The sequence below is a fragment of the Equus caballus genome, chromosome 18 (assembly GCF_041296265.1).
Source record: "Equus caballus isolate H_3958 breed thoroughbred chromosome 18, TB-T2T, whole genome shotgun sequence".
NCBI classification, from domain to species: Eukaryota; Metazoa; Chordata; class Mammalia; order Perissodactyla; family Equidae; genus Equus; species Equus caballus.
Genome location: NC_091701.1, coordinates 46,345,460 through 46,371,978, shown reverse-complemented (window position 1 = coordinate 46,371,978; position 26,519 = coordinate 46,345,460). Strand labels below are relative to the sequence as shown.

Here is a 26,519-nt window from a genome sequence, read left to right as displayed (position 1 = left end):
AGCACTGCTCATCAAGCCATGCTGTGGTGGCATCCCACACAGCACAACCAGAGGAACTCACAATTAGAATACACAACTATGTACTGGGGGGCTTTGGGCAGAAGAAGAAAAAACAAAAAACGACTGGCAACAGATGTTAGCTCAGGGCCAATCTTAAAAAAAAAATTATTTGTAATTAGAGCAAAATACTAAAAATAAATTAGATGCTGAGCTGAATACATCTATAAATGTCATCCATAATCTCAACTCAAATTTTCTTGTAAATGAAAATGAATTCCATATTATTTAAATGTCATTTTACCTATTGAGGTATCATTTAAGATTTTTTTTTTTTGAGGAAGATTAGCCCTGAGCTGACTACTGCCAATCCTCCTCCGGGAAGTAGAACATGCACACTTAACCACTGCACCACTGGGCTGGGCCCTCATTTAAGATTTTATCCTAAAAACAAAATAAGTTTTTGCTGCTATAAAAAAGTGGAGAGGGACCAGCCTGGTGGCTCAGTGGTTAAGTTCACACATCCCACTTCGGTGGCCCAGGGTTCACCGGTTTGGATCCCTGGTGTGGGTGGACCTATGCACTGCTTGTCAAGTCATGCTGTGGCAGGTGTCCCACATGTAAAGTAGAGGAAGATGGGCACGGATGTTAGCTCAGGGCCAGTCTTCCTCAGCAAAAAGAGGAGGATTGGCAGATGTTAGCTCAGGGCTAATCTTCTTCTTCTTCAAAAAAGTGGAGAAATTAGTTCAGTCTCTCTATTTTACAAATAAGAAAACTGACTACTATATATTTGTGACATGTAGCTAAACCTAAAGGAAGAGATTAAGTATTTTTTACTACCAATGGTTAAAACTGAAATCAAAAACATAATTATATTTTAAACCAAATAAATAAAAGACTTTCTTTATGCATTTAAAGTAGTCTATTGAGAGAAGCAAAAGTATTGAGAAATCTAGCGATCTAAATTTACATCCCCATAACTAACTCTTAATTTAGATAGAGGCCAAGGGATCCTTGGCAATGAAAGAAACTCGATCTGACCTGTTTTAAGGCAAAGGATATAAAAATACATTTGACGGACAAGATGGCCCCTAACAGAGGCCGTTCAAGCCCTTGTAGGGAGTCCATCACAAAGGAAGAGGAATTCTGGAAGAACAATTAAGTCGATGCGATATTCAATGCAAAGCTCCAAGTATCGGGGATCTGAGATCAGTGCCAGTTCTGGGCACACTGTACAGTGGTTAATGCTGGAAACCATTCCAATTCAGCACCTTGGTTCTGCGGATGTGACATGGCCACATTGGCTGTATATGACTGTGTGAGAAAGCGTGTGTGCACACATGTGAAAGAGAGAATTTAAACAGTTGTGGTGCTAAGATCTATAAATCAATAGCACTCAGTCCGAGACCCAGGCAACTTTGTAGAGTAATGATCCCTAGATAAGATACCTCAGGAAGATGGAGAGGCTGCTATTCTTCCTCTGCAAGCCCTGGGGGCACATCAGTGATGGTCTACACAAGATCAGTGGGAACTGCCATTTTCCTGGAATCTGATGTCTGTGACATGATCATGACCTGAGTTGGGTAGCCTCAGCACAGTCTGTTATACCACTACTTGAGTGGGATCCCAGCCCTATGGGTGGGCTTGGCAGTGAGAATTGATACCTGGAACTGATTTGTCAATAAGTATTATCATTCCAGGTACTAAGAAAAATATTCAAGGAGGTGAAATTTATAGAGACGTGGAACATGTATACTAACGTAAATATAATGTCATTTGTTCATTTGTCCTCACAAATCTTTTGTTGTGCTCTTCTAAGGAACATCGGTTTCTGATTATGAATTCTATGAAAAATAAAATTGACATAAACCTTTATTATCATTTAGAAATGCTTATGGTTCATATCTGGTCTTTTCTAATATCTGGGATTCAATTGAGAAATTCTCTGAGAACCAATTTTTTACTTTTAGAAATTCCTGCAATATTGCAGGGCTAGAGGGAAAGGTGAACAGCACCTCTCCTTGTTTCAGGCCTCTTGGCTTCCTGGGTGCCCATGGGCCTTACTATGGATCATCCTACAAATCCCAGCAGCCATTCGGAGTGCCAACGGTCAAGGAGCTCTCCCATATGTGTCACCATTTTCTCTAAAGGGCGCCTTTCGTAGGTCAGTGAGGCACAAAGCTGTTGTTGGCATATTTTGATCAATAGCCATGTTAGACTTCACTCAAGTCACACAGCCTTGACTGAGCTGTAAGATCAGCTTTGTGGATGATTTTTAATGGATGAGTCAACGATTAGCCATAAGGAAATATAACTTGTTTAAAACACTTTTATCTTGTTCCTATCTTTTAAAAAAAAATCTCTCGTGCAAATCCTGGGGTTTTGAGAAGAAACATTCCTCCCAGAAAGAGAGAATTTGAGAGCCCCAAGCTGATCACTTGTGCCTGCCTGGAAGCCTGGCTCATATCACAGTTTCAGTGTATCAAAAGGAAATATCAGTCTAGGAACACAAGGGAAGAAATGGGAATTTGCTGTTCAGTGTTTCTAAGGCGAGGATAAGACTTAAGTTCAGTGCAATAGGTTAATTGCATTTGCAGCTGCATCTCAAAATACAGTATTGCATAATTAATAGGCCTGCAACCAGCAAAAGCATCATTCACCGTGAGGGACAGCTTCCTGACAGGAGCAAAGGGCCGAGGGCAAAGGAATCTAGCGGGAAAGACCAATCTGCCATGTAAAGTTTGACCCGATTTTTTAAAGAGAATAAAACCACAGACAGTCAAATTGATTCTATTTAGAACTATTTCTTAAGTAACAAAACCGCTCCAATTTTGTACCTTTACACATACGCGGAAAGGCAGTTATCAAAATACACGCAGCCCTTAATCCACTCATTTACCAAACAACAAAAAATGAATTTCCGTTTTTTCCTAACATGTGTTGAACTATAATAAAGCAGCATCACATGACCAAGAAAGTTTCTAAAACGATGATAGCACTTAGTCATTCTATTTCAGTAAAGTGGACAAGAGTTATCAAAACAAATTAAATCAGGCCTAGTGAGGCTATTTATATCTCAGGTAGTCGCCGTGGGATTCTTCCACTCGATCAGCTGTGCTCAAAAGGGTGCAAACAATTCTCTGAAATTATTCAGATAGAGCTCTATTTAAAGGCATGGGGAAAGGCATAACTACAATTACTGGGAATTTATAAGAATTATAAGAGAATCTATGTGAGCATTTAGGTAAAAATTTAAAAACCTAATTTCCCAGAAAACTATAAATTAGCAAGACTGACCCAAGAAGAAGTGCTCAGCTGACTAGACCGACTATCACGAAAGGGATTGAAAAGATACTCCAGTTTCTACCACCTCAAGGGAAATAAGATCAGCAGGGTATGGGGAAGCCTCAAAGAAGCTGTGCAACAAGTCTCCAAATGGTTTAGGTCATACCTTTCACTAACAAAAATGCTTCTTGACCTCTACACATTTTCCCCTCGCCACACTCATGTTCACGCTTCCCCACTTACCTACTTTAGGGTCCATTATGCATCATGCTCTCCCCCTTGCATGTATACTCCCCAAGGCTTGTCTCTCTCTTCTTCAAATCAGTGTGACAAAAAAAAAAAAAAACCACCTGGTTAAATTCAGCTTTCTTCCTACTATGAATCTGCCTCTAATAGCTGAACAGATGATTAGAGTAGAGAAAATGTGGGATATGCATTACTGACCGAAGTATTCATATATGACCACAAACTTCTAGTGGGTCCCTAGTGATGCCTGAGAATCTTATTGCATTTTCCTTGAGTCATGCTTCACCTCTGATACCACTAAAAAAGTTACCTGGGCTTCTTTTCAACTCTCAAACATTTCTTCCTACCTCCTCTCTCTCAGTTTATGATATTGCTTCTAAGAAAATTGGAAGGACCACGATTCAGTTTCATCTTCTCACCACTATATCGTGTATACCTTTGACATTTGAACCCATCTAGTCAGCCTTCAATCCTTTCATCATGGAGAAACTGTTCTTTCTCCCATCTAAGCTTAACTCCTCTTAAGCCTTGGATTTCATCTCCTGTCACCAATTTTAGGTCTTTGCTGCTTCAATTATCCCCTCTCTTGCGTCATCATTTTTTCCGCATTTTACGGGATTATTCTCATCTGTCTGCAAATGTGCTGTAATATCTCCCAACTTAAAAAACATTCCCTTCACAGCATTTCCCCAACTCAATGTCACCTTATGTCTCCACTCCATCTTAGAGCAACTTCCGAAGAGAAGGCATTTCCCATTCCTCAGATGCAATTCTGTGTTGAACTCCCCCAAATTACGCTTTATTTTCACAACTCCACTGAAATAGCACTTATCAAGGTCAGCAGTGAACTTGGATACTGCCAAGTTCAATGGTAAATTTTCAGTCCTTATCTTTCTTAAAATCTCTAGAGAGTTTGACTCAGATAATCACTTTCCTTTTCTTGAAATATTTCTTTACTTGGCATCTAGGATACCATGCATGAGGTAGGCCTGTCTTCTACCTTGTTTGCTGCCCTTTCTCAATCTTCTTGCCTGATTTCTTTCATTCTTCCTGACCTCTAAATCCTTTAGTGGATTGAGGTCAGAGACTTCTTCTCTATTTGACTTTTTCCTAGGAAAGCAAAACCAGTCCTATATCTTTAAATACCACCATTTATTTATGAATCCTAAATTTAGATCTCTAGCTTGAACCTCTTCTCTGAGCTTTAGATTCTTATATCCACTGCCTACTCTACATTCCACATGAATGGTTAATAGGCTTTTCAAACTGAACACGTCAAAAAAATAATAACAGTAAAATGAAAAGAAGACGGAAGGAAGAAAATAACATACTCTAAGCTTCCTCCTCCTACTCCAGTCTTTCACATTTCAGCACGGCATCACCGTTTAGCCAATGACTCATTAAAAATCTTGTTGTTGTTAATGCCAGCCAGTCAATTCTGACTCCTAGTGACCCTGTGTGCAGCAGAGCAGAATCCTGCCCAGTCTTTTTAGGCCATCTTCTCATCTTTGAGCTCTATATCAAACATGCTCCATTGTTATTTACAGGGTTTTCATGGCCAATTTTTTTGGAAGTGGGTTGCCAAGTCCTTCTCCTAGTCTATCTTAGTCTGGAAGCTCCACTGAAACCTGTCCACCACGGGTGACCTTGTTGGCATTTGAAATACTGGTGATATAGCTTTCAGCATCACAGCAACATGCACTTACAGATGGGTGGTGTGGTTCCCTAACCAGGAAACAAACAGGAGCCATGGGCAGTGAGAGTGCCAATAATTAACCATTAGACCACCAGGGTTGGCCATTAAAAACCTAGCTTTTTCAGAAATGGCTGATTCTAGGATTGGGGCAGGGTAAATATAAGCTGATCCTAAAGCATCTTAGAGTGAGGGAAAGTAAAGAATGGAAAGAAAAAAAGATAGGCACAGGCATGTCAAAAGGACATAAGAACCAACCTGAAAGAACTCTCAATGATCACAGTTGGATTAATTTAAGCAATAAAAATTAGTGACAGTATTAGATTATAACTCAAAGAATAAAATGAGTATCTATAAGTTTATTCTGATGTAAATAAATAACTGAATAAACAAATGAAAGAAGGAACAAATCTTCCTTACAAAAGAATTCCAAATAATACATACAGATACTCCCCATGCTTCAAGAAGTGGAGCTTGGTCCTTACCCTCACCCGAAGTATGAGCTGTGTTTAGTAACTTGTTTCCAAAGAAGAGATAATGGAAAAAAGAAAATAGTAATGTTAGAGGGGGGAAACCTTGCAAATACCATCTTAACCAAATGACTAACATTAATAGCACCAATGATCCATCACGCTGATACCATCTGCTCCCTGATGTGACTGACAAGAACATCGCTTCTATGGTAGTCTTCCTCCAGATCATAACCCCAGTCCAATCCTGAGGAAACACCACAGAAAACTAAAGTTGAGAACATTTTAACTTTGCCTTTCAAAAAAGTCATGGTCATGAAAATTAAGGAAAGACTGAGAAAGCATCACAGATTGGAGGAAACTAAGGAGACATGATGACTAAATTCAATATGGTATCCTTGAGTAGATCTTAGAATAGAAAAAGGGCATCTGTGGATAAACCGAAATCTGGAAGAGACTGTAGTTTCGTTAATAGTACTATACCAATGTTAATTTCTTCGTTTGGACGAGTGTACCGTGGTTATGTAAGATGTTAACATTGGAAGAAGCTGAGCAAACGATTTATGGGAACTAACCCTGTGCTATTTTTGTAACTTTCCCACAAATCTAAAATCATTCCAAAATAAAAACTTTAGTTAAAAAATCCTAGGAATTATTCATGTTTCTTTCTTTCTCTTATACCCCACATAAAAAACAACCAGCATCTCCTGTCAGCTCTACTCTTAAGATGTATCCTGACTCTGACAGCTCCTCACAAGTCCCGACATCTCTCACTTCCACTACCCTGCAATCACCTCCCCCGCTCTCAGACTCCTCCGTTGACTCCCCCATCGCCTATTCACACAAGGGTCAAGATTTTTGCTGACATCTTAAATTTGGTCTTGTTTCCCTCTAGAAGCCTACTTCCACTCCAGAAAGTGCATGGCCCACTTCCTCATTTCATCGAGGCTCTATCAAAGTAGCATCTCCTTGGAGAGGACTTCTATGATCATCTTATACAAAATAGCCACCCCTATTCCTTTCCCCAACCCTGCTTTATTTTTCTTCACAGTGCATTTGTGACATCATCATACTATTCATTTATTTGTTTACTGTCCTTCTTGACTACTAATGTAAACATCATGAGAGCAGGGACTTTATCCTGTTGAATGAGTAAATAAACACCTATTGCTTGGGGCTTATGAGAAAAAGACTAATTGCATCCAAAGCTGGTAGAAGTATGTGCTTTGCTGCCTTTTTGAAAAAGCAATATGCCAATACCCATTAAGTCAATGCTCCCATTCTTAGGAATCTATCCCATAAAAAGTAAAGCACCAGTTAGTGAGGACATTTTTAAAAGAACATGTATTATAGCTTTGCTCATAGTAACATAAAAAGCAAGCTGAAAAAAATGAACACGTATAGGAGAATGACTGACTAAAATGTAATATATTAAAACCTTGGAATATTTTGCGGCCATTAAAAAGAATAAAATAGAGCTATGACAAAAAGCTTGGGGATTTTCCATAACATATTGTTCAATGGAAAAAATTAAGATGAAGAAAAATATGTACAATATGATCCATTTTTGATGAAAACCTTTTGTGAGAACATGAATATGTGTTTATCTATCATTATGTGACATTGAAAAAATATGAAATGACATAAATACAGTCAACAAGATTACCTCCAAGACCAAGAGATGTGGATGAAGGACAAAGGGGAAGAAGAGAGAAAAGTCAACTAAAATAAAAAGAAAGGAAAATAAGGGAGGAAAGGAGTGAGAGGGAGAGAGAGTGTGTGAGAGAAAAGAGAAACAGAGAGAGAGAGAAAGACAGAGAAAGAAAGAAAAGAAATTAAACAAATTCTGTAATATATTTATGACTTCATATAAAAAATCATGTGTGTCTGTATGAAAAATTATTCAGGGAAATCAATTTTGAAGCACAGAATGGTTTTTGGACATTGGACCTACCATTTTCTTCAAGCAGAAATCAACTTTTAAACATAAAATTGATTGCAGGACTCCTTAATCTCACAGAGAAAATAGAGAATTGCTGCTAAAGTTGATCAGATTCCCAGGAAACGCATAAATTCTTACAGATGGTCCTGGGAACACAGCTAAATTGCAGACTATGTTAGTCAGTGTACTTTTATGCTCAGCTGCAGAAAATAGAAATCAAACCTAAAAAAGAAAAAACAATATCCACTGACAGGAATACAAGAAAAAGATCTCTACAGCCTTGGTTCACTCAAATTTTAGTTAAAGCAGCAGCCTATGGGATCTACTTTAGTTGTTATCATGGGCATTTTCCCTCATGGAAACCACATAGTTACTGTCCTGCAGTGTAGGAACTCCTGAATAAAGTCTTGAATGGTTGCTGGGCTGCCCTGACAACTTTCATTCTTTTTTAAAAAAAACGAGGAACAAATCCCAGACTTTCTGTTACATAAGAATATGTCCTTATCTTTTCTGCCACAAAAGATGTAAGGAGTCTCACAAATATTTCCCTGTAGAAAGTGCCCAGCAACTAGTAAGTATTTAATCAGTGTTCACGTACTTTCTCCACATTTCAGAAACATTGCGTGATGTGACAGAAGTGAAGTATATATAATGGTGTAATTAATCGAGCCTCAAATTGGTCTGCTTGTAGTACCATGGAGCACATCGTGCCAATGTCAAGTAAAAAGTGTGGATAAAGGAAAGAGGGGTCCATTCTGGATGTTATAGGAGGGAATTTCAGTACAGAAGTCTATCTGCAGATAGGCTTCGTGATAGATGACTTTACAGTAAAGGGATTTCACCACAGGGTAAATACTGAATGAACCCTCGGGAAAATTTTCAAAAATTTCAGTACAGGCATGCAGATTCAATGCAGTTCCAGAGAGAAATATTAGTGGCGTGATAATGGAATGAAAAATACTCAGGCTCTGAAGTAACAAAAAACAGAGGTTGATATCTTCCTGACGTTTTCATCTTTCTTACCCCTGTGACTTTGGGCAAATTATATGTAACATCAGTTTCTTCATCTGTTAAATGGGCATATGAACTCCGATTTTGTATTTTGTAGGGAAAATAAGTAAGGTACTTAAAATAACATGTGCCTCATATCAGATTTTTACGATATTAATTTTCTTTATTAACCAGAAAAACAAAAAAAGGACAGAATATGATAGGATGTTCATAAATTTAGAAAACAATTGACATGAGATATTTCCACTCTTCATTTATGAAGAATTTTATTATGCAGTGCTGTTTATAAAAAAAATATTTAATTTAGTCCTTCATGTTTATTAACTATAGGATCAAAATGAATTACTAACATGATAGCCATTATTATTGGTGGCCCAACAGGTTTTTCTTCCTCCCGTTTTTTTTCTGATAACATACTCCACATCTCCTTCCTTATTATCATAAGGATGGGTAAATGAACGAGATCTAGCCAATCAAAGGACCTCATCCCTTGGCCACAGTGATTGATTCAGTGAAGTCAATGCTAAGTGGTCCAATGGAAGGAATTTCATAAGATGAACTAGTTGTAAAGGTTTTTTAAGAGCTGAGATGCCAAACAAAACAGAGAAAACAAAGGAACTCAGAGATTAGCAACAATAGGAAGAAGCTGACACCCCTCCAGCTGGAGGCACAAAGGAAGGAGTGATGTCACCAGAGCTCAAGACCTGGTGCTGCCTGGTGGGAGCTGGACCTGTGGCGAGGCTGTAGTATGGGGGCTGGGATCACAAAAGCAGGGCCATTGCAGCAGGTGCTGGGACCGTGGAGGAGATACAGTGGCCGCTGGAAATACCACTTGAGGCATGAATGAGTGGGCAGGAATACTCTGGTTTATCTCTTCATCCTGTCCTCGCTTGTCCCACCAGTGCCTCTTATTTGCTGAATCCATCTGGAAGTCAGTAGGCAAGGCACTCCGGAAATGAAATTTTCAGAAGTGCAGAGACTGGATCTGAACACAAATGGGCATACAGTTGACACACTAAGACAATCCTCACGAAGGCACTTGATATTTCACCATCTAAACTGTTGGAGCCAGGAGTGAAAGAGACTAACTACTCCTTGCCTTCAAGAACATAGTGTGTGTCTGTGTGCCGGCAGATATCTTCCACAGATCATTAGGTAAACCCATAACCCCATATGCAGTAGGAGAAAATGAGGCGCTCCCATTGTGAGAAAAGAGGCAAGTCACAGGGGTGGGGAGAACACTGAGGTTGTCGTTTGAGCCCCAGATCCATTCTTGCCTGATTTGACCTCATGACCTCAGCCCTGTCTTTCTCAGTTACATGAAATAAGATATCTCTTTTTTGTTTAAGCTAGATTGTATAGGGCTTTATTTCACGTGCAGTAAAAAGTCTTGCCTACTGTAACCATGACTGTTAATTAAACATTTTAAAGAGGTGCTAGGACAAATGCCAAGTATTACCAGTAAAACAAATGAAATTAAAGAATGGATATAGTTATATATTACCGGTAAGAGAAATCAAGTGAATGTAGCTATGTTGACAGGTCTCGGTTGACCATAATGCTGAATGAATTCTCTCTCTTTTATCTTAAGTAGGGAATTTAAATACCAAAAAAAAAAAAAAAAAAAAAAAAGAAGAAGAGGAAGAAATCTAAAAAGGTAATTTCTCCCAGCCTTTTAAGATAGAGGAACCAGCTGATTCCTTTGATTCATGCCTGGTAATCAGACTACAAAAGGAATGCAGATCAATGCCAGATGGAGGCTATCAAAACAAAATGGGTCACAAAGAAACAAAAATGTACTTAAAGTTAATCTGCAGCTACAATATCCAGGATGCCAAACAGAGCAGTTTTGTCCTCTTTTATCCTACCTCTGCAATTGCAATTTTTTTTTAATAAAGTGGGTGATTTATCCTTTAACTCATTTGCAATGAAGTTGCATGAATTTATTTGTAATCAACATTAATGATTCTAGCTTTTCCTTCTTTCATATCAAGCAATATCTACACTTTATCTTTTTACTACTCTCCAATTAGGTGGAAAATACAAACCAATGGGCTTTGCATTATAGGATAGAAATCTTTGGAATCCTAAAGGCGCCTAGCAGTTTTTAAAATCAGAGTTAATTTTTCTCCATTCTACACAATGTATCACTTGAAAATGGTATTTCTCAGCATGTTTCATGTCTATTAGTTTGGACTTCTCATCTAGTGCGCATGTTCCCTGGGACAGGGGCGTGTTTCTACTCTGCCCGTACTCTGCGATACATCTTCAGTGGAGTCTTCAACACACGGTGTGCTCCATTCATTCTCTTACGATAGAATCTTAATTGACTCTATATCTGTGAAGAATTTATATCCCTTCAGTCATGGGAGGTGTTAAGGGCAGGAACACAAAAGTTTCAGCATTCAACAAAACAAATTTTAGTGGCAAGCAGTATAGATGGGTTAAACTTGACCAGAATCTCAATCTCTGTCACTTTCAGTGGTATTTCATCTTATTCTAACAAGTATTAATATAGATGAGGACATTAAATACAAGAACTGTGTGTATTTAATGTATAGAGATTTTTGAAAATTAAGGATTTTGAACACACAATATCTGTCACATGGCATGGAAATAGAATGATTATTTTTATTTTCTTGTGGATTTTAAATCATATACCACAGTGTACTGGTGAAGTATGCTGTCTCTGGAGTTTGAGTAGGTTTTTATTCCAGCTCCAGCATTTACAAGCTGTTTGAATTTAAGCACTTTAATTATCTTTTCTGCTTCTCAGTTTCCTCATGTGTAACATGGGAATAATCCCACCAAGACCATCCCGCTTACTCACCTTGTAGTTTGTCTTGTGGGCATTAAATGAGATAATACTTCAAAAGCATTCAAAAATAAAATGAAGGATCAAACCTGCAAAGGTGATTGGTAGTGCTTTTTGGCACCATTCTCTTATTATCATTTTTGTGAATTTGAAACATATTTTGATACATACTTTATTTCATTTTATTTTTGGTAGCCTTTGACCAATGTCTCCCCATTTCCCACACACTCCAATCTCTGATGACCAACAATCTACTGTTTCTATGAGTTTCTTTTTTGTTTTTTGAGATTTCACTTATAAGTGAGATTATATGGTATTTGTCTGTCTTTGTCTGACTTATTTCATTTAGCGTAGTGTTCCAATCATGTTCCATCCATGTTGTGGCAAATGGCAGGATTTCCTATTTTTTAAGGCTGAATAGTATTATACTATGAATGCATACCATATTTTCTTTATCCGTTCATCCACTGATGGACACTTAGGTTGTTTCCATGTCTTGGGTATTGTAAATAATGCTGCAACAAATGTGGGAGTGAAGATATCTCTGAGATAGTGATTTCATTTCCTTTGGATACTTACCCAGAAGTGGGATTGCTGGATCTTATGGTAATTCTATTTTTAATTTTTTCAAGGAACCTCCATACTGTTTTCCATAGTGGCTGCCCACTTTACATTTCCACCAACAGTGCACAAAGGTACCCTTTTCTCCACATCCTTGCCAGCATTTACCTCTTGTATTTTTGATAATAGCCATTCTAACAAGTGAGATGATGTCTCACTGTTGTCTTGATTTGCATTTCCTTCATGATTAGTAATGTTGAGCACCTTTTCATATACTTGTTGACCACGTGTGTGTTTTCTTTGGAAAAAGTCTGTTCAAGTCTTTTGTGCATTTTATTTTTATTGGATTGTTGGTTATTAAGTTGCACAAATCCCTTATATATTTTGAATATTAACTCCCTATCATACATGGTTTGCAAACATTTTCTCTATTCCATTAAGTTGCCTCTTCATTTTGTTGATTGTTTCATTTGCTGTGCAGAAGCTTTCTAGTTCGATGTAGTCCCACTTGTTTATTTTTGCTTTTGTTATTTATGCTTTTAGTGTAATATCCAAAAACTCATTGCCAAGACTGATGTCAAGCAGTTTTTCTCCTTTCTTTATCTCTAGGAGTTTTATGGTTTAAGGTCTTACATTTGAGTTCTTAATATATTTCAAGTTAATTTTTGGGAATGGTATAAGACAAGGGTCCAGTTTCATTCTTTTGTTTGTGAATATCCAGTTCTTCCAACACAGCTTATTGAAGAGACTATCCTTTCTCCATTGAACATTTTTGGCTCCCTCGTAAGGTATTAGTTGACCATAGGCGCATGGGTTTATTTTGGGAGTCTCTATTCTGTTCCATTGATTTACATCTCTGTTTTTATGTCAATATCATACTGTTTTAATTACTAAAGCCTTGTAACATAGTTTGAAATCAGGAAGAGTAATGCCTCCAGCTTTGGTCTTTCTCAATGAAATATATTTTTAAATGGATTTTAAAATAATCTTGAAGTTTTTTTAAGGTTCCCTTAATGCATTGCCAGACTAAATTAGATCCTCATGTGAGATTAAAGAAATTATTTTATGATGAAATAGAGTCAAAGGCAATAATACTTTTATATTAGGAAAAATATTTTCAGTTTATCATATTAACAGGTTCAAGAAAAAAGGGATTATCCTGATATATACTAATGAGGAGTTTGATATAACTTTATACTCATTACTAATTAAAAACTCTTAATGGAAAGATACCCTCTAATATAGGATAAAAGTCATGCTGTAGCCAAGTTAAAGGTGAAATCCTATAAGTATTTCCATTTAAAGAAAAAAAACCTATGCCTTTCCTAATACCAAAAATAATATGTTAGAACATGTATTAAAAATTCTTATTCATAATAAGTGCAAAAATATTTTTAAAACTTAAGAACTCAGCAAGGAAAATACACTGCAGGAAGAAAAGCACAAAACTGTACTGTGGGTAAAATAACAGTTCAATATGGAAAGATATCTGGCATTCCTGGAATGGAAAGGCAATATCATAACGATGTCAATCTGCCTTGTGGCCCAAATTAACCCATAAATTTAATGTAATTCCAATGGCATAGCAGTGGTTTGTTTGGTAACTTGACAACATTCTTCTAAAATTCAAATAATAACCATGTGAGAGCAACTTACAGAGTCTTTAAAGAGTATGGTAGTGTGTTGTGTTTCCATTCATAGAAATGGATTAGGAAAAATTGGGAACTCCTACGTGAGATAATAAAACTCGCTATAGAGTCGTAAAGTAAGACTATTGTTGGTTTAGGAATAACCATCCAGATCATGAAAGAGAAAGGAAACCACAGACACTGATCCTACTATATGTAAGAATTTAGTTCAAGATAAGAACAGAATTTCAAATCAATAGGAAACATTATATTATTCAGTATATTATTTTAGGAAAACTGGAAAATTATCTTCTTATTTCACACAACATGACAAAATAATTTTCAAATGGTCTAAAGATTTAAATATATGATAGAAATTTATGGAAATTCTAGAAGAGATTGTTTGCGTGCAATTAATCTTGGGAGCAGCTAAGGTCTGCTAAGCATTTCCTAAAGGCCAAATTCATGATACATTTGACTGCATAAACAAATTCCTATGGAAACCATAAACAGGGTTAAAAGACAAATGTCAAAATAGGAAAGATATTATTGCATATGTGTTGACTAAATAATCCTTAACATTATAAAACAATAAAAGAAAAAATTATCATAATAAAAAAGAAGCAAAACAGATAATTCACACACACAAAGGCAAATAAACAAACACATAAATAATTATGCTTCCTAGTATTCAGAGAATTTCAAGTTAGAACATCAATGAGATATCAGTTTTTACCTACCAAATTGGCCAAGGTATCTATGTATGTATGTACATAATATGCATACACACACATACACACACACACACACACACACACGCACACAAATACACACACAGAATACCAAGTTAGTTTGGCAAGATGTTGGGGAAATAGGCTCTCAATTATCAGAAGTGGGCATATAAATTGGTAAGGCTTTCTAGAGGGCAATTAAAGCAATACGCTTTGAACTATGATTTCCATCTTTAGGAATTCATTCTAAGGTTTACCTACAAGCATGTCACAATAGCAGTAATGATATTCCTGAAAATTCTAGAAAGCTATTATAATGAATGAACACAATAAGTCTTGTTAGGCTAAAATATATGAAAATAAATTGAGAAAATATATAGACATTGTGAAATGAGAAATATATAGATTAAAAAATTACCCATAATTCCACTGTCCAGAGAGAACTTCTCTTAAGGTTTTCTATATTTCTATAGGAAATATGTGTTTTCTTTCTACTTCTGAATTTTATTACATTCATATCTCATACACAAGATTTTGCAAATGGGATGAAACTAATATAGTTTTACAAACTTCTTTATTAATGTGAGTATATTTTATGTCAATAGATATATTTGTTCAACTGTTTTTATTGGCCACACAGTAATGCATTGTGTGGTTTTCCATAGATTATTTAACCAATTGCATACTGTACAGGTTCTATACAATTTTTCATCCTAAGAAAAAATATTGCAAAAAGGATTCTTAAAGCTAATTTTTTTATACATTTAGCTTTTTAAATAAATAAATGTTAAATACATTGATTCAAAATGTTTCGATGTTTTAATCTTAGAATATTGAATTCTGCCTTACTAACAAATTTAAAGGTCGGTAAAACTGTGTAGGGAGTTTGGAGAGTGATTTCATTTATACTGGCAATATTGTATGCATAAATTGGAAACTTCACAAACGTCTGACATGAAAACATTTTTTTCTATGGATCTGTACCTATTGAAGAAGACTAATTGTATCCAACAATCTTAATTAATTTCTATACAATTAGCCTATTTCAATTCATTCATAACATGTTGAAGATAACAGAAATCATTTGATCAATTAAGTCATATCTTTTTAGAAAAGTCATGAACATGCCAAGCAAAAATAAACTTATTTAGGACCTAACATTATGAGAATCAAATGAAATAATTTATTTAAAGCATCTAGCACAATGACTGGCGAATAATAAAATGTTCAATAAAGCTTGCTATTATGGTTATTGCCATTAAGCAATGCATGGGGGAAATATAGGATGCAGCCCTTGTCATCAACGAGCTTAAAACAATAGCAATTATAAATTTCAACCATTTCCATATTCTAGCTGTAAAGCTAGTGAATGCTAAAAAAGGAAGAGCTATTTTGTTGAAAATAGCAATGTTTATTTAGGCTGTGTTTATCCTTTTTGGATTCCGTTCATTTTAAAATTTTTCATCAAAACACTTGTTTATTTCATATTGAGGAGAAGTTTTAAATACATGTGCTCCTTTATTAGTGTCCACAAATTACTTAGTCACGTTTACCCTCTTGGTGTTTTTTTTGTAGTCTCTCTAGCTTTATGCGTATTTTTTAAAAATCTAGGTCAAATGTATGATATATGTTTTGTGTAGTCATGATCTTAGCATAACATTTAATATTAGTACTGATTAATGACTACTATAATTGTCAGCGTAATCATCAATTCTTTTGGTAAGTAAAAGTTTCTTAAAGTGTGTGTGTATCTGAAAATGTATATAAATCTGAAATATGTACCACTTTCTCCAAGCTAAAACGATAGTTGTCATAGAAACAGCAAACAGCAGAAGTCAGATTTGATATAGCAAGAAGATAATGGACAGCATCTTTGGGGAAATTATGAAATATAACAAGCTATATTAGAAAAATTAACTGTGTTTAAAATTAATAGTCATTATTTCTTCCAAGCCAAGTTCCTCAAAGATGGAATTAAATACTCCAAACAATGGCATTGTTAGGATTTAAAGTATAGACTTTAAAATTTTTTTTGGTGAGGAAGATTGGCCCTGAGCTAACATCTGTGCCAATTTTCCTCTATTTTATATGTCTAATACTGCCACAGTGTGGCTCAACAAGTGGTATGTAGGTCCATGCCCGGGATCTGAATCCGCAAACCCCAGGCCACCAAGGCAGAGCATGTGAACTTAACCACTATGCCACCGGGCCGGCGCCTGTATATACATTTTTTAAAACATGGAAGTTGTAAGCATTAGCGCAAACTTTAAGTTGAAATATTTAAGTATTTTTTAAACTGTGAATATTTAAAAGTAATTTTATTAATATAAAACTAAAATATGTGCATTTTTCATCTTACAGTATATCCACTAACATCATCATCCAATCATAGCATGAAAATATACAGCATTGCAAGCACTTCAGGTCTCCACGATGTCACAATTACTAAGACCCACTACTCATTTTCAGTGAGGACTATTTAGTGCTTTTAGCACTCTGTCTAGGATCTTCACCAGCTTTCACAGTGCTCTGGAAATTATTTTAATAGTTTGGTTTTGGGGGGTTATTTTTTGTCGTGCTAATTAAGACCATTGCAGATATCTATTAAGGATCTTAAGGTGATTTAATAGTTCATTATACAAATCAGGTTTCATACATTTCATTCAAATTCCTAGAATTGTAAATTACATAAATCAGTCTTTAGTACTGTTCCATTATTATAATATTTGTGAGATAAGATAAAACAAATGCGACAAACTGAGCATCCATTTCAATTTTAACTCACTACAAATACCTTTCTACTTGAAAATTAAATATCATTGAAAGAAAACGCCTTTCTAGTTTTCATGTGTTGGCCTTTGGTTGAAAATCAAACATTTATCTTTTATTATATTTATTATGAATGCTCTTTCTTCATTACATTTAAAAACTATGCTTTTACCCTTAATCCGACCCTCAAAAGAATTCAGTAAATTTGAGATATTTAACTTTTCTAGTTCATGCCTGAGCGAGTAGCTGAACAAATAAAACATATGGCACATCAATTCAGTGGCTCTGAAACATTCCCAGTTTATTCCCAAATTCCTCAGACAAAAAAGCAACATTTTCAGAGTGCAAACATGTACTTTCCAGAGTGAAATGGTTAAATATTGCAGCCAATTCAGAAATAGCACCAACTGGCTTTTTTTTTTTTTTTTAGCAGGCACAGGTTAATTCTTTTCTGCATTCACATGCACACAAATATACTTCCCTCAAGCTGTCAGAAAGCATCAGCTTGCCTGATCTGCATGGTGAATTTTAAAATCTTTTGAGAAATACAAGGACATTTGCTTCAGGCACTATAATTTCATCATTACCATTACAAACAACAAGTACAAAGCTAGTCAACCTCTGGTATTCAAACTAAAGCCGAAAGATCATGGTACTCTGAAAATGGTTATTAGAATTTTAATCACCTAAATTCATTGGAATCCATTTTTAACTCACGATATTTTGCAGTGGAGCAATCACCTATTTATTGCCCCTGCGCACAACTAGGTGACCCCAAAATAAGGATGTGATTCTTATCAAGGGACTTATAAAAGCCAAATGTTCTAAAAAATATTTGTAAACAAATTACACTGCCAGATGAAAATATTCTGTTCACTAATGTGAAGGAGTCTTTAATATTTAATAGCAACTCTAATTCTCGTACTCTTTATGAAATATAGCTACAGTATCTATTCCACCTATAGACATCCTGAGTAAATAATAGATGTGGGAAATCAGAAGAATTTCTATGACGTATTTCGGATCTCATGTTCACAGGGCCATAGCCCTTGAAAGAGGGAAGAAACAGTCCCATTAACACCACCAGGACTGCCTTTCTATTTACTGTTTTATGGTAGCTAACTCAGAGTTAAAACCACAAATGATAAATGTTTTTCTAGATTCACTACGATATCGATATATAAAATTGTATTTGAAATTTAGCCCAATTGTGCTTTTAAGTTTAAAGCCAAATTTAAGTTACATTTTCCAGGGCTTAAAACAAACAAGCAAATGTAAAAGCCAATTTTGTACCTAGCCAGCAAAATGGAATATAATTACTCCATTCAGTCAGAAGCTGTGACTAAATGAGTTTAATCGAAATGCAAGGTAAGTGGGTTTCTGAAGTCTTGAATTATTGAACAAGTAATGTAGGGTCCTGCAGTTCAAGGCATGGAAAGATATCATTATCTTTTTTTCAGGGAGTCCAGGATGCCCATTCACCCCTCTGGTAAAAGAGGAACGTACAAAGGTTTTACTTTTAAAGTAAATGAAATAACCCTCTATTTGTCAGCTGCCATTAAAGATGCATACTGCATCCTTCATCTCACCTTCTTCTCATTGTAACATTTTCACATTATCACAAGTAGCATTATGTCACCAAGACAAACCAATTTCCTTCATGTAAATGTAAAACAACATGTTCGCTGTAAGATATTTCCATCAAAGTCAGTGACATACAGGGAAAGTCTCAACAGCCTGCCCTGTCACTTACTTACAGAAAGGGCAAGAGAAACTGTTCATTCACACTCAAATTGAATTCTCTGTCCACTATTTCTTTAGCTTATTGAATTTATTCATAACCTCATCACTGGCACTGTATTACAGCAAGGAGATATTAGCACTTTCACCAGAAACCAATGGAAAAAAAATAAAAGACAACAGGAGGTAAGATGTCAATTACCTTTACCCAAAGAAGAACTCATTCTAGTTCTAAGAAGAGCTGGCACAAAAGATACAGCCATGTCCTTCACTTGATGATCTGGGTCCTTCTACTTAGTGCCAGTGACGCAGCAGCCCCATCACGGAGCAGCACAGTCTAGTGGAAAGGCAGACCCCAGGGATCTACGCTAACGTCCTCCGCCACTAGCTCACTTTTGGATTCTTATCAAGTCACCCTCCCTGGGCCTCAGTCTCCACCTCAGCAAAATAAGGAGTCAGCTTCGATGTTCTCAAAAGCCCTGCTAGGTCTAATATTCTTTAAATTTGAAATGAGGGTTGACTCTTACGATTGTTTTTGCCTTACCCTGTCATATACAGAGCATTGGATCCTTTCAAAAATAATTAAAATGGGGGGCCAGCCGGTGGTGCAGCAGTTAAGTTTGCATGTTCCGCTTCTCGGCAGCCCGGGTTTCGCCGGTTCGGACCCCGGACGCGGACATGGCACCGCTTGGCACGCCATGCTGTGGTAGGCGTCCCATATATAAAGTAGAGGAAGATGGGCACAGATGTTAGCTCAGGGCCAGTCTTCCTCAGCAAAAAGAGCACGACTGGCAGTAGTTAGCTCAGGGCTAACCTTCCTCAAAAAAAAAAAAAAAAAAAAAAAAAAAGAATTAAAATGGGTTTTCTTCTTCAATTTGCCCAACTTTACAAAATAACCAATAAGGTTTTATATTTGAGATCAGGCTCACAGTAACAGGAAGTATCCCGTAGATCGCATTTTCCATCTTTTCTTCCTTACCCCTCCTCCCCACTGCGTATCCAAATCATGGTTGTGATCACACATTCAATTACAAGTTGTTCAACGATGCATATCAACCATTTCCTTATAGAGCAGTATCAGTAAATATTTCCCTCAAAACCCTTGAAAATTCACAAAGAAAAGTACATTAACAGCAGTGCTGGAAAAAGCTAATCAGACTTGGCAGCTGCTCTCTGTACTAGCCTGACTTCTGTAAACAGTGGCTGTCTCCTCCTCCACAGACTCTTAAAATGGTGATGAAACAGAAAAGTTATGACCAAATATAAAAATAGTTATCAAATAGTTTATTTTATCAAAATAAAACCACTCTCCACTCACTTCGACACTTCCAGGCAACTGTGCAGATGCTCATGCTAAGTACCTGACCTGCAATTTTTAAAACCCCTCTAAACCTCCGGAACATCACTTTCATCTGGAAAGCATCCTGAGCCACAACTATAAGACCTGATGGTGTTTAAATGAACATTATAGGTACTTTGTGAACTCACAAGCCATAGAAATCAATAGGCATCTTGCATAGAGAAGTCCTGCAATTGATTTTTCCAGGAGAGGCTCAATTTGTAACTTTAGGAGCAGCATAGACACCAGGGAGGTTGTAAGTATGCTGGAGGTTTAACAACAAAATCACAGGAGTGTGGAAAGTGCTGTGCTGCCCTAGTGAGGTAGTGTCGCAAAGAGATAAGGTCTAGAATGATGTTTTTCAGTAGTGGCTAAAGGGAAAAAAGTAGAGAAATCCTGGACAGCTCTTGCAGTGCTCTGAGGCTTGGAGGAGAGCTCTCCAAGGTACACAGAAAAGGTATTTGATAGGCTGCTCCTGAGGATCTTGAATTGAAATGTGTACTGTTGCTTTTCTAAGGATAAGGATATCCAGTGGACTCATTCTCTTTAGTTTTTGAAAATTGCCTGAAATTATAAAAATAATGTATTCCACACTTGAAATTTGCCAAGAGAGTAGATCTCAAGTGTTCTCACTGCCACCAAAAAAGAAAAAGGTCCTATGCAAGGTGAAGCAAATGTTAATTAGCTTGATTGTGGTAATCATTTTACAATGCATATGTATATCCACATATCATTTTGTGTGCCTTAAACATATACACTTTTTATTTGTCAAAAAAAGTGTGGAAAAAAAGAATTGTCTAAAATTAATCCATTCACTCAATAAAGAAGTCTAAGCATCATTCAATGCTCAGCGCTCTTATAGGCACCACGGGTGACAACAAATGTGTGCCTTCCACAGGCTTCGGTCACTTAGAAGAAGGGATTAAAAGACTATAGAAAGATCCCAACAAAACAGATTCCCCCAAATCCACTGACTGACAATAATCCCTCTATGTAACTAGAGAATCTTGTTCTCAAAACATCTATGGCTTTCTCCCTCTCCCAAGTGTTTCCCATTTTCTCCTTACTTTTTTATACTTCCTACAAGTTCAGGAAAAATAAGTTCTATTTTAGGCAAGAGATGAATAATACAGAGGTTAAACATTCTTATAAAATTATACCTATTTTTATTCTAAATGATGAGGGAGAATTCATGAATACCAAACAAAGTTTTGAATTATTGAAGGTGAGGAGAAGAGGGTTAAAAATGAAATTTTAGGAGATCACAGAGCCACACTGTATGAACTTTAGTGTGAATTTTAAAAGGCTATTTTGGTGAGTTAAAAATCCCCAAACACAAATGCCCCAGAAAAATAATGCTGGAAAAAACTATTGTGGGGAAAAACACAAACCTCTATTTTGTGCTTGATAATTTTTACCCCTACCTATGGAATGCTGTTTTAATAGGCAGTTTATACTCTTCACCCTCTAAGAGGAGGGTAAAGTTGTGGGGCTTTAATTGACCTTGTTTAGTTTTGTTTTGCATGATGTTAACTCTTCTAAAAAATAATTTGGAAATCCCTCCTCCCCTAATGACTGGGATTGAATGGACACAGAGACATTGGAAAAGATTCACCTATTTCAAAATCTTCTTATGTGCATCTGTTACAAAAAATGCAACTTGAAATGGCTAGAATTTTAAGTTAGAACATATCTCACTAAGCTACACGTTGTTCACATCAACTGCTTGGAGAAGTACACGCGTGCAGAAAGCTGCACTTACTGTAGTGCATTAACCTGGCCTTGAGTCTGAGGTTTATTGGTGTCCAAATAGCTATAGAATCTCAGGGCTTTCAAATCTTCGACTTCAGAGCAGGATTCTTTTAAAAGCGAACATCCTTTTCTCACCTAGAAGTGAATGTGTTGTACTCAGCGCTGTGAGTATTCCACAACTCATTGACCAGTATTAGAAATGCTAAAGAGCTCAGTCGATTAGATCTCGAAATGGTGGATCTTTCAGACAGCTGAGGGCACGTATGAAATCATTTTCACTTGTTATTTGCTTACTTTTGATTGGCCTCCTTTCTGCCTTTCAGACGCCATTGAAATGAACAGGAGTGTACAACTGGGACTTAATTAACCAAAATGATTTCGTGTTTTGCAAATAAGTCTGGTATGATGAAAAACTTGGGAGCAGATATAAGCCAATGGATAAAGATGGAAACTCCAAGAATCGATCACACAAAATTATTTGGAGTACAACCTGAAATACAGCTTCAGGTACTCACCAGTGAAATGATTAGCAGCGGACGGATTGACACTATCAACACTGTCAGCACTGTCACAGCTAAAAACTTCATCATCTGATTCCTGCACAGAGGAGCAAGGCGAGGAGCCGTCAATTTCTTCAAACTTCCCCTTTAAAATTCCACTCATAGCTGCAGCGCTGTCACATGTACCTGTAACAGGAATGGGGCCAACAGAGCAATAAAACATTTGACCACTGATTGCATAGTCAAGGTCTCCAAATCATGTTTTGAGGGCTGTAATTTTTTGAACCGCATCTACCACATTATCCTATCCATGCAGAAATTATTCTTTCCATAATGTTCTAAAGCATTGACAACAATTCTACCTTGATTCATTGTTATTTTCTTTCTCATCCTGACAACAGTATTTTATGAGAAAAAGTCAAAATTAAGAATGTGGAATCAGAGTGCCGAATAAGGAAATATGGTTCAGTGCTTTGAAACGTCAACACAGGAGTCAAATACATTTATTTGATTTGTTCTAGTAAAGCGTGTACTGTCATTGACAGAGCCAGAGTTCAGAATGAAATAGATCACTCACTTGCATGCTATCATACTCCGAGCATACTGATTAGGGCATGTCTATCTTGCTTGGGATTTCTTTTTTCTCAGGTACAAAGGCATCTACTTTCCTGGGGCTCTTTGTCCATCAAATATCAAATTGGTTGCTAGGAATGGCTATACCTACAGAATTTAGATGCCTTATCATGTTTCCAGTCAATTCAGCAGAAGCACAGGGAATACTTGAGTCCTACGCCAAGGAGGCTGGCTGAATAGATTTTATACAAGGTAAACCACACTCCCTAAATCTTTTACTGGACAAAATATTAATTTAAGTCTCTTCAGTCTCTGTATCAACATGGTCAATGAAAGCCAGTCGGAGGTAGCTGATGCATTTTTAATAATTTGATAATGTCAATTTAGAGGAGTCATTAAACCTCTGAGAGTAATAATTTCTTCATAGCTATAGAGTAACTTGTGAGGTGCTCAGTGGTTGCAAACACAAATTCCTATAATGGCAGGCAACTTCAATGAGTAAAAAAGATGAGATTTAATAAAATCATGAAGTCATCTTAGTCTTCTCTTTTGTCTATGGTTATTTGTAATGAAAGTATCAAGAAATACTTCTCCACCCTAAGGAAAATGATAACATAGGAACAATGATAAGTGGTCTCACAACCAGGGAGACAGTAGGTAGTAAGTAGCATGAACTGTAATTGAACCAGACATGCATTCCTAGGCCAAAGTGGGAAGCTGCTCCTCAGGTCCAGGCCATTTTGGCTTCATGCTTTCCAAACTTCATCCACTCCAAATCTGGCCAACGCCCCATCCACATTCAGAAGCAGTCCTTTACATCCTTAGATTTCACATGCTCCATCCTCCTTTCCCTTAATAGTTTTTTTGTAAAATTAAAAGAGTGATTTTTGGATTACATTGTAATTTAAAACCCAACTTGGACTGGCTTTACAAAATAGACAAAGAATGGTTCATATCTGTGACTTGGAAAGATTAGACTAAGCAATCAAAACATTCTCTTCCCCATCAGCCCAACAAAACACCTGAAATGACTTTGCTAGAGATACATCAGGGAGAACAAACTTATTTTACAAAAGAAACCTGCACGATATTTTCTCCCAAGGAGAAGTGACATCTTAAGCCATCAAATCTCAGCATAGCAGTCCTATCTACTCCCTTTGGTAGCAAGGAACAAGTATAACTAGAGTGACTTTCTAAAAACGTAGCAACCATGGGACTGACCACCTGCTTGTGCCCCTCATTCATCTCATAGTTTCCCTTGGTTTTGGTAGCTACATTTCCTTAGGATATATTTGTTCCAGGTCTTTCTGGTGACTGGCTTTCTCTGTTTCTGTATTTTCTGCTTCCTCATGTCCCCAGCTAACTCATGGCTTTGGTGTCTGACAGACCTGCCTCTACCTCACTGCATTGTGAAAATCACAATGCTGAACACCAATTGACAACACCAATGGGCTCATTCTTTCAGTAGATCTTTGTTCAGATTGTTGAGAAAGGGAGTCTGAGTATCCTCATTCAGCATTCACACCATCCTATGGAAAAGAATTTGTTTGTCTTCTGCCCTCTGTTTAGGGGCCATTTACTACTTATTCAGTAGACATCTATTGAGCTTCTATCATATACCAATGACTAGTGTAGATGCTGGAGAAGGATAAAGTAACAACACAGAAAAACTAGAATTCCTTCCTCTGATGGTGGTCACTTATTGGGTGTTGTTGGGGAAAGGGGTAGACAAATAATAACCAGATAAGTCAATTAAAAATCTAGTATGTCATATGGAGATCAGTGCTATGGAGAAAAATAAACAGTTAAGTGGTGTAGCAACTATAAGTCTGGCAAATAGAGAACACTCCATTTTTAATCGATTGGTGAGCTGTTGTCACAGTGAGAAAGTGGCATAAAGACGTGGAGGAGGTGAGGGAGCCAAAGATTTTGACATGTGGGTGAAGAGCAGCCCGCGCTAAAGGAATAGAGGGGCTGAGCACAGTAGGCAAGGAGGTTAGACAGATACGGGGGCTCGATTGTGTGGAGTCTATGAGGACTCTGGCTATTACTCCATGTGAGATGGAGGCCACTACAGGGCTTAAGCTGTGGAGTGACAAGATCTGACATATTTTAAAAGTGGCACTGATTAGCCTGCTATTTCATAAGAAAACAGAATGCCTACGGTAAAGGAAATGTCCATTTGATGGGAGAAGGGAAAGGTCTAGAATTAAGGAAGATACCTAAAGAGGATTTAGCAGCTCAAACAAACAGTTAAAGTCAGAAAACCTAACCAATCAGAGGGCTGGAGAGGTCACTAGTTTCTTTTGAGGGGAAAGAATTTAGAAAGAAGTTAGAAGGGAAGGGCAAGTCAAGTGCTTCCCAAGATAATGTGAGTACTTAATTTTACCTAGAACTATTGTCTCTAGATTTACCAATTATTTTATGATCCTAGAGGCCATCTTACCTGCTAGGTTTCAAATAGGACCAATTCAGATACATTGTGCCAGTTTATGGTATTTCTTTGGCGAATAAAATTAACAATAAAAAATGAAACTTTCCTTTGTCACACTAAAGGAATAAATCTTTTAGTTTGGTAAACAAGAGGGAAAATAGAGATGGTGACCGCTATCAAGGATTTACTTATTTTTGGGAAAATGGAGGCAAAGAGTTAATAACCACTTTACCCACCATCCTCCCTAAAGTTACTTACTCAAGATTTTTAAAACGTCAAATATACAACCACTGCCTGCTACTGAAAGGATTATAGGACTCTGGTTCTGGGTTGACCTTGTTTGAAAGCAAGGCAGTCTCCATCTTAAAAAGTCACTTGGTGACCTAATGTAACCATTATTTGGTTGAAGAGACTCTTATCTTCAACTGACTTATGGAGATTTTAGAAAGCTCCTAAGGACCGAGAGCTGTTGACAGATTTTTTTAAATGTTGATATACCTTAAGCTTGTCAGTTATAGGAAATTGTTTGGAAATATTCCCTTAGCTGACATGAAATTGATGTGAATAATTTGTGTGGATTTGTTCACATTTATACTTTTAGTTCCTGGTGGCCTTAAAGAATCTTGCACAAAGTCATTAAAGGCAGATTGAACTGTATGATTAAATATCATACACAACAAAAGGATGGGAAAAAATGGCCCAAAGCACAGCAGACACTTGAGAGAGAGAAAGAGAGAGAGATTCATTCTACTTTGTGTTGGTCAGAAAGAGAGATTCATCCTACATGATAGTGTGCTCTGGTTGTAGTACTAAATTGTGATGTTGCAATCATTGCCACAGCAACAGACAGTGAAGTCATGCAGGGGAAGGTCAGTGGAGAGACAGATTAAGATGCTATCGCCATTCAGATGTCTGGGGTTATAGGTGGAAAGGAAGAATGACTGAGGGAGAACAGAGTTATTATGCATGTCCTTGACTGAGTTTGTTCCATCCACATAGTCAAGTGAAAGCAATCCTAAACAATATTGTCCAC

The 26,519-nt window shown here is 36.8% G+C and overlaps 1 protein-coding gene across 2 annotated transcripts in view; it reads right to left on the bottom strand.

The window, feature by feature from the left end:
* The window catches only part of CSRNP3 (cysteine and serine rich nuclear protein 3), a 185,893-nt gene that overhangs the window by 146,710 nt on the left and 12,664 nt on the right, over window positions 1–26,519 (bottom strand). For both annotated transcript variants that reach the window (XM_070241979.1, XM_023623064.2), the window contains exon 2: window positions 22,495–22,665. In XM_070241979.1, the coding sequence (XP_070098080.1) occupies window positions 22,495–22,642 (148 nt within the window). In that variant the 5' untranslated portion in view covers window positions 22,643–22,665. The remainder of the gene's footprint in view (window positions 1–22,494; window positions 22,666–26,519) is intronic.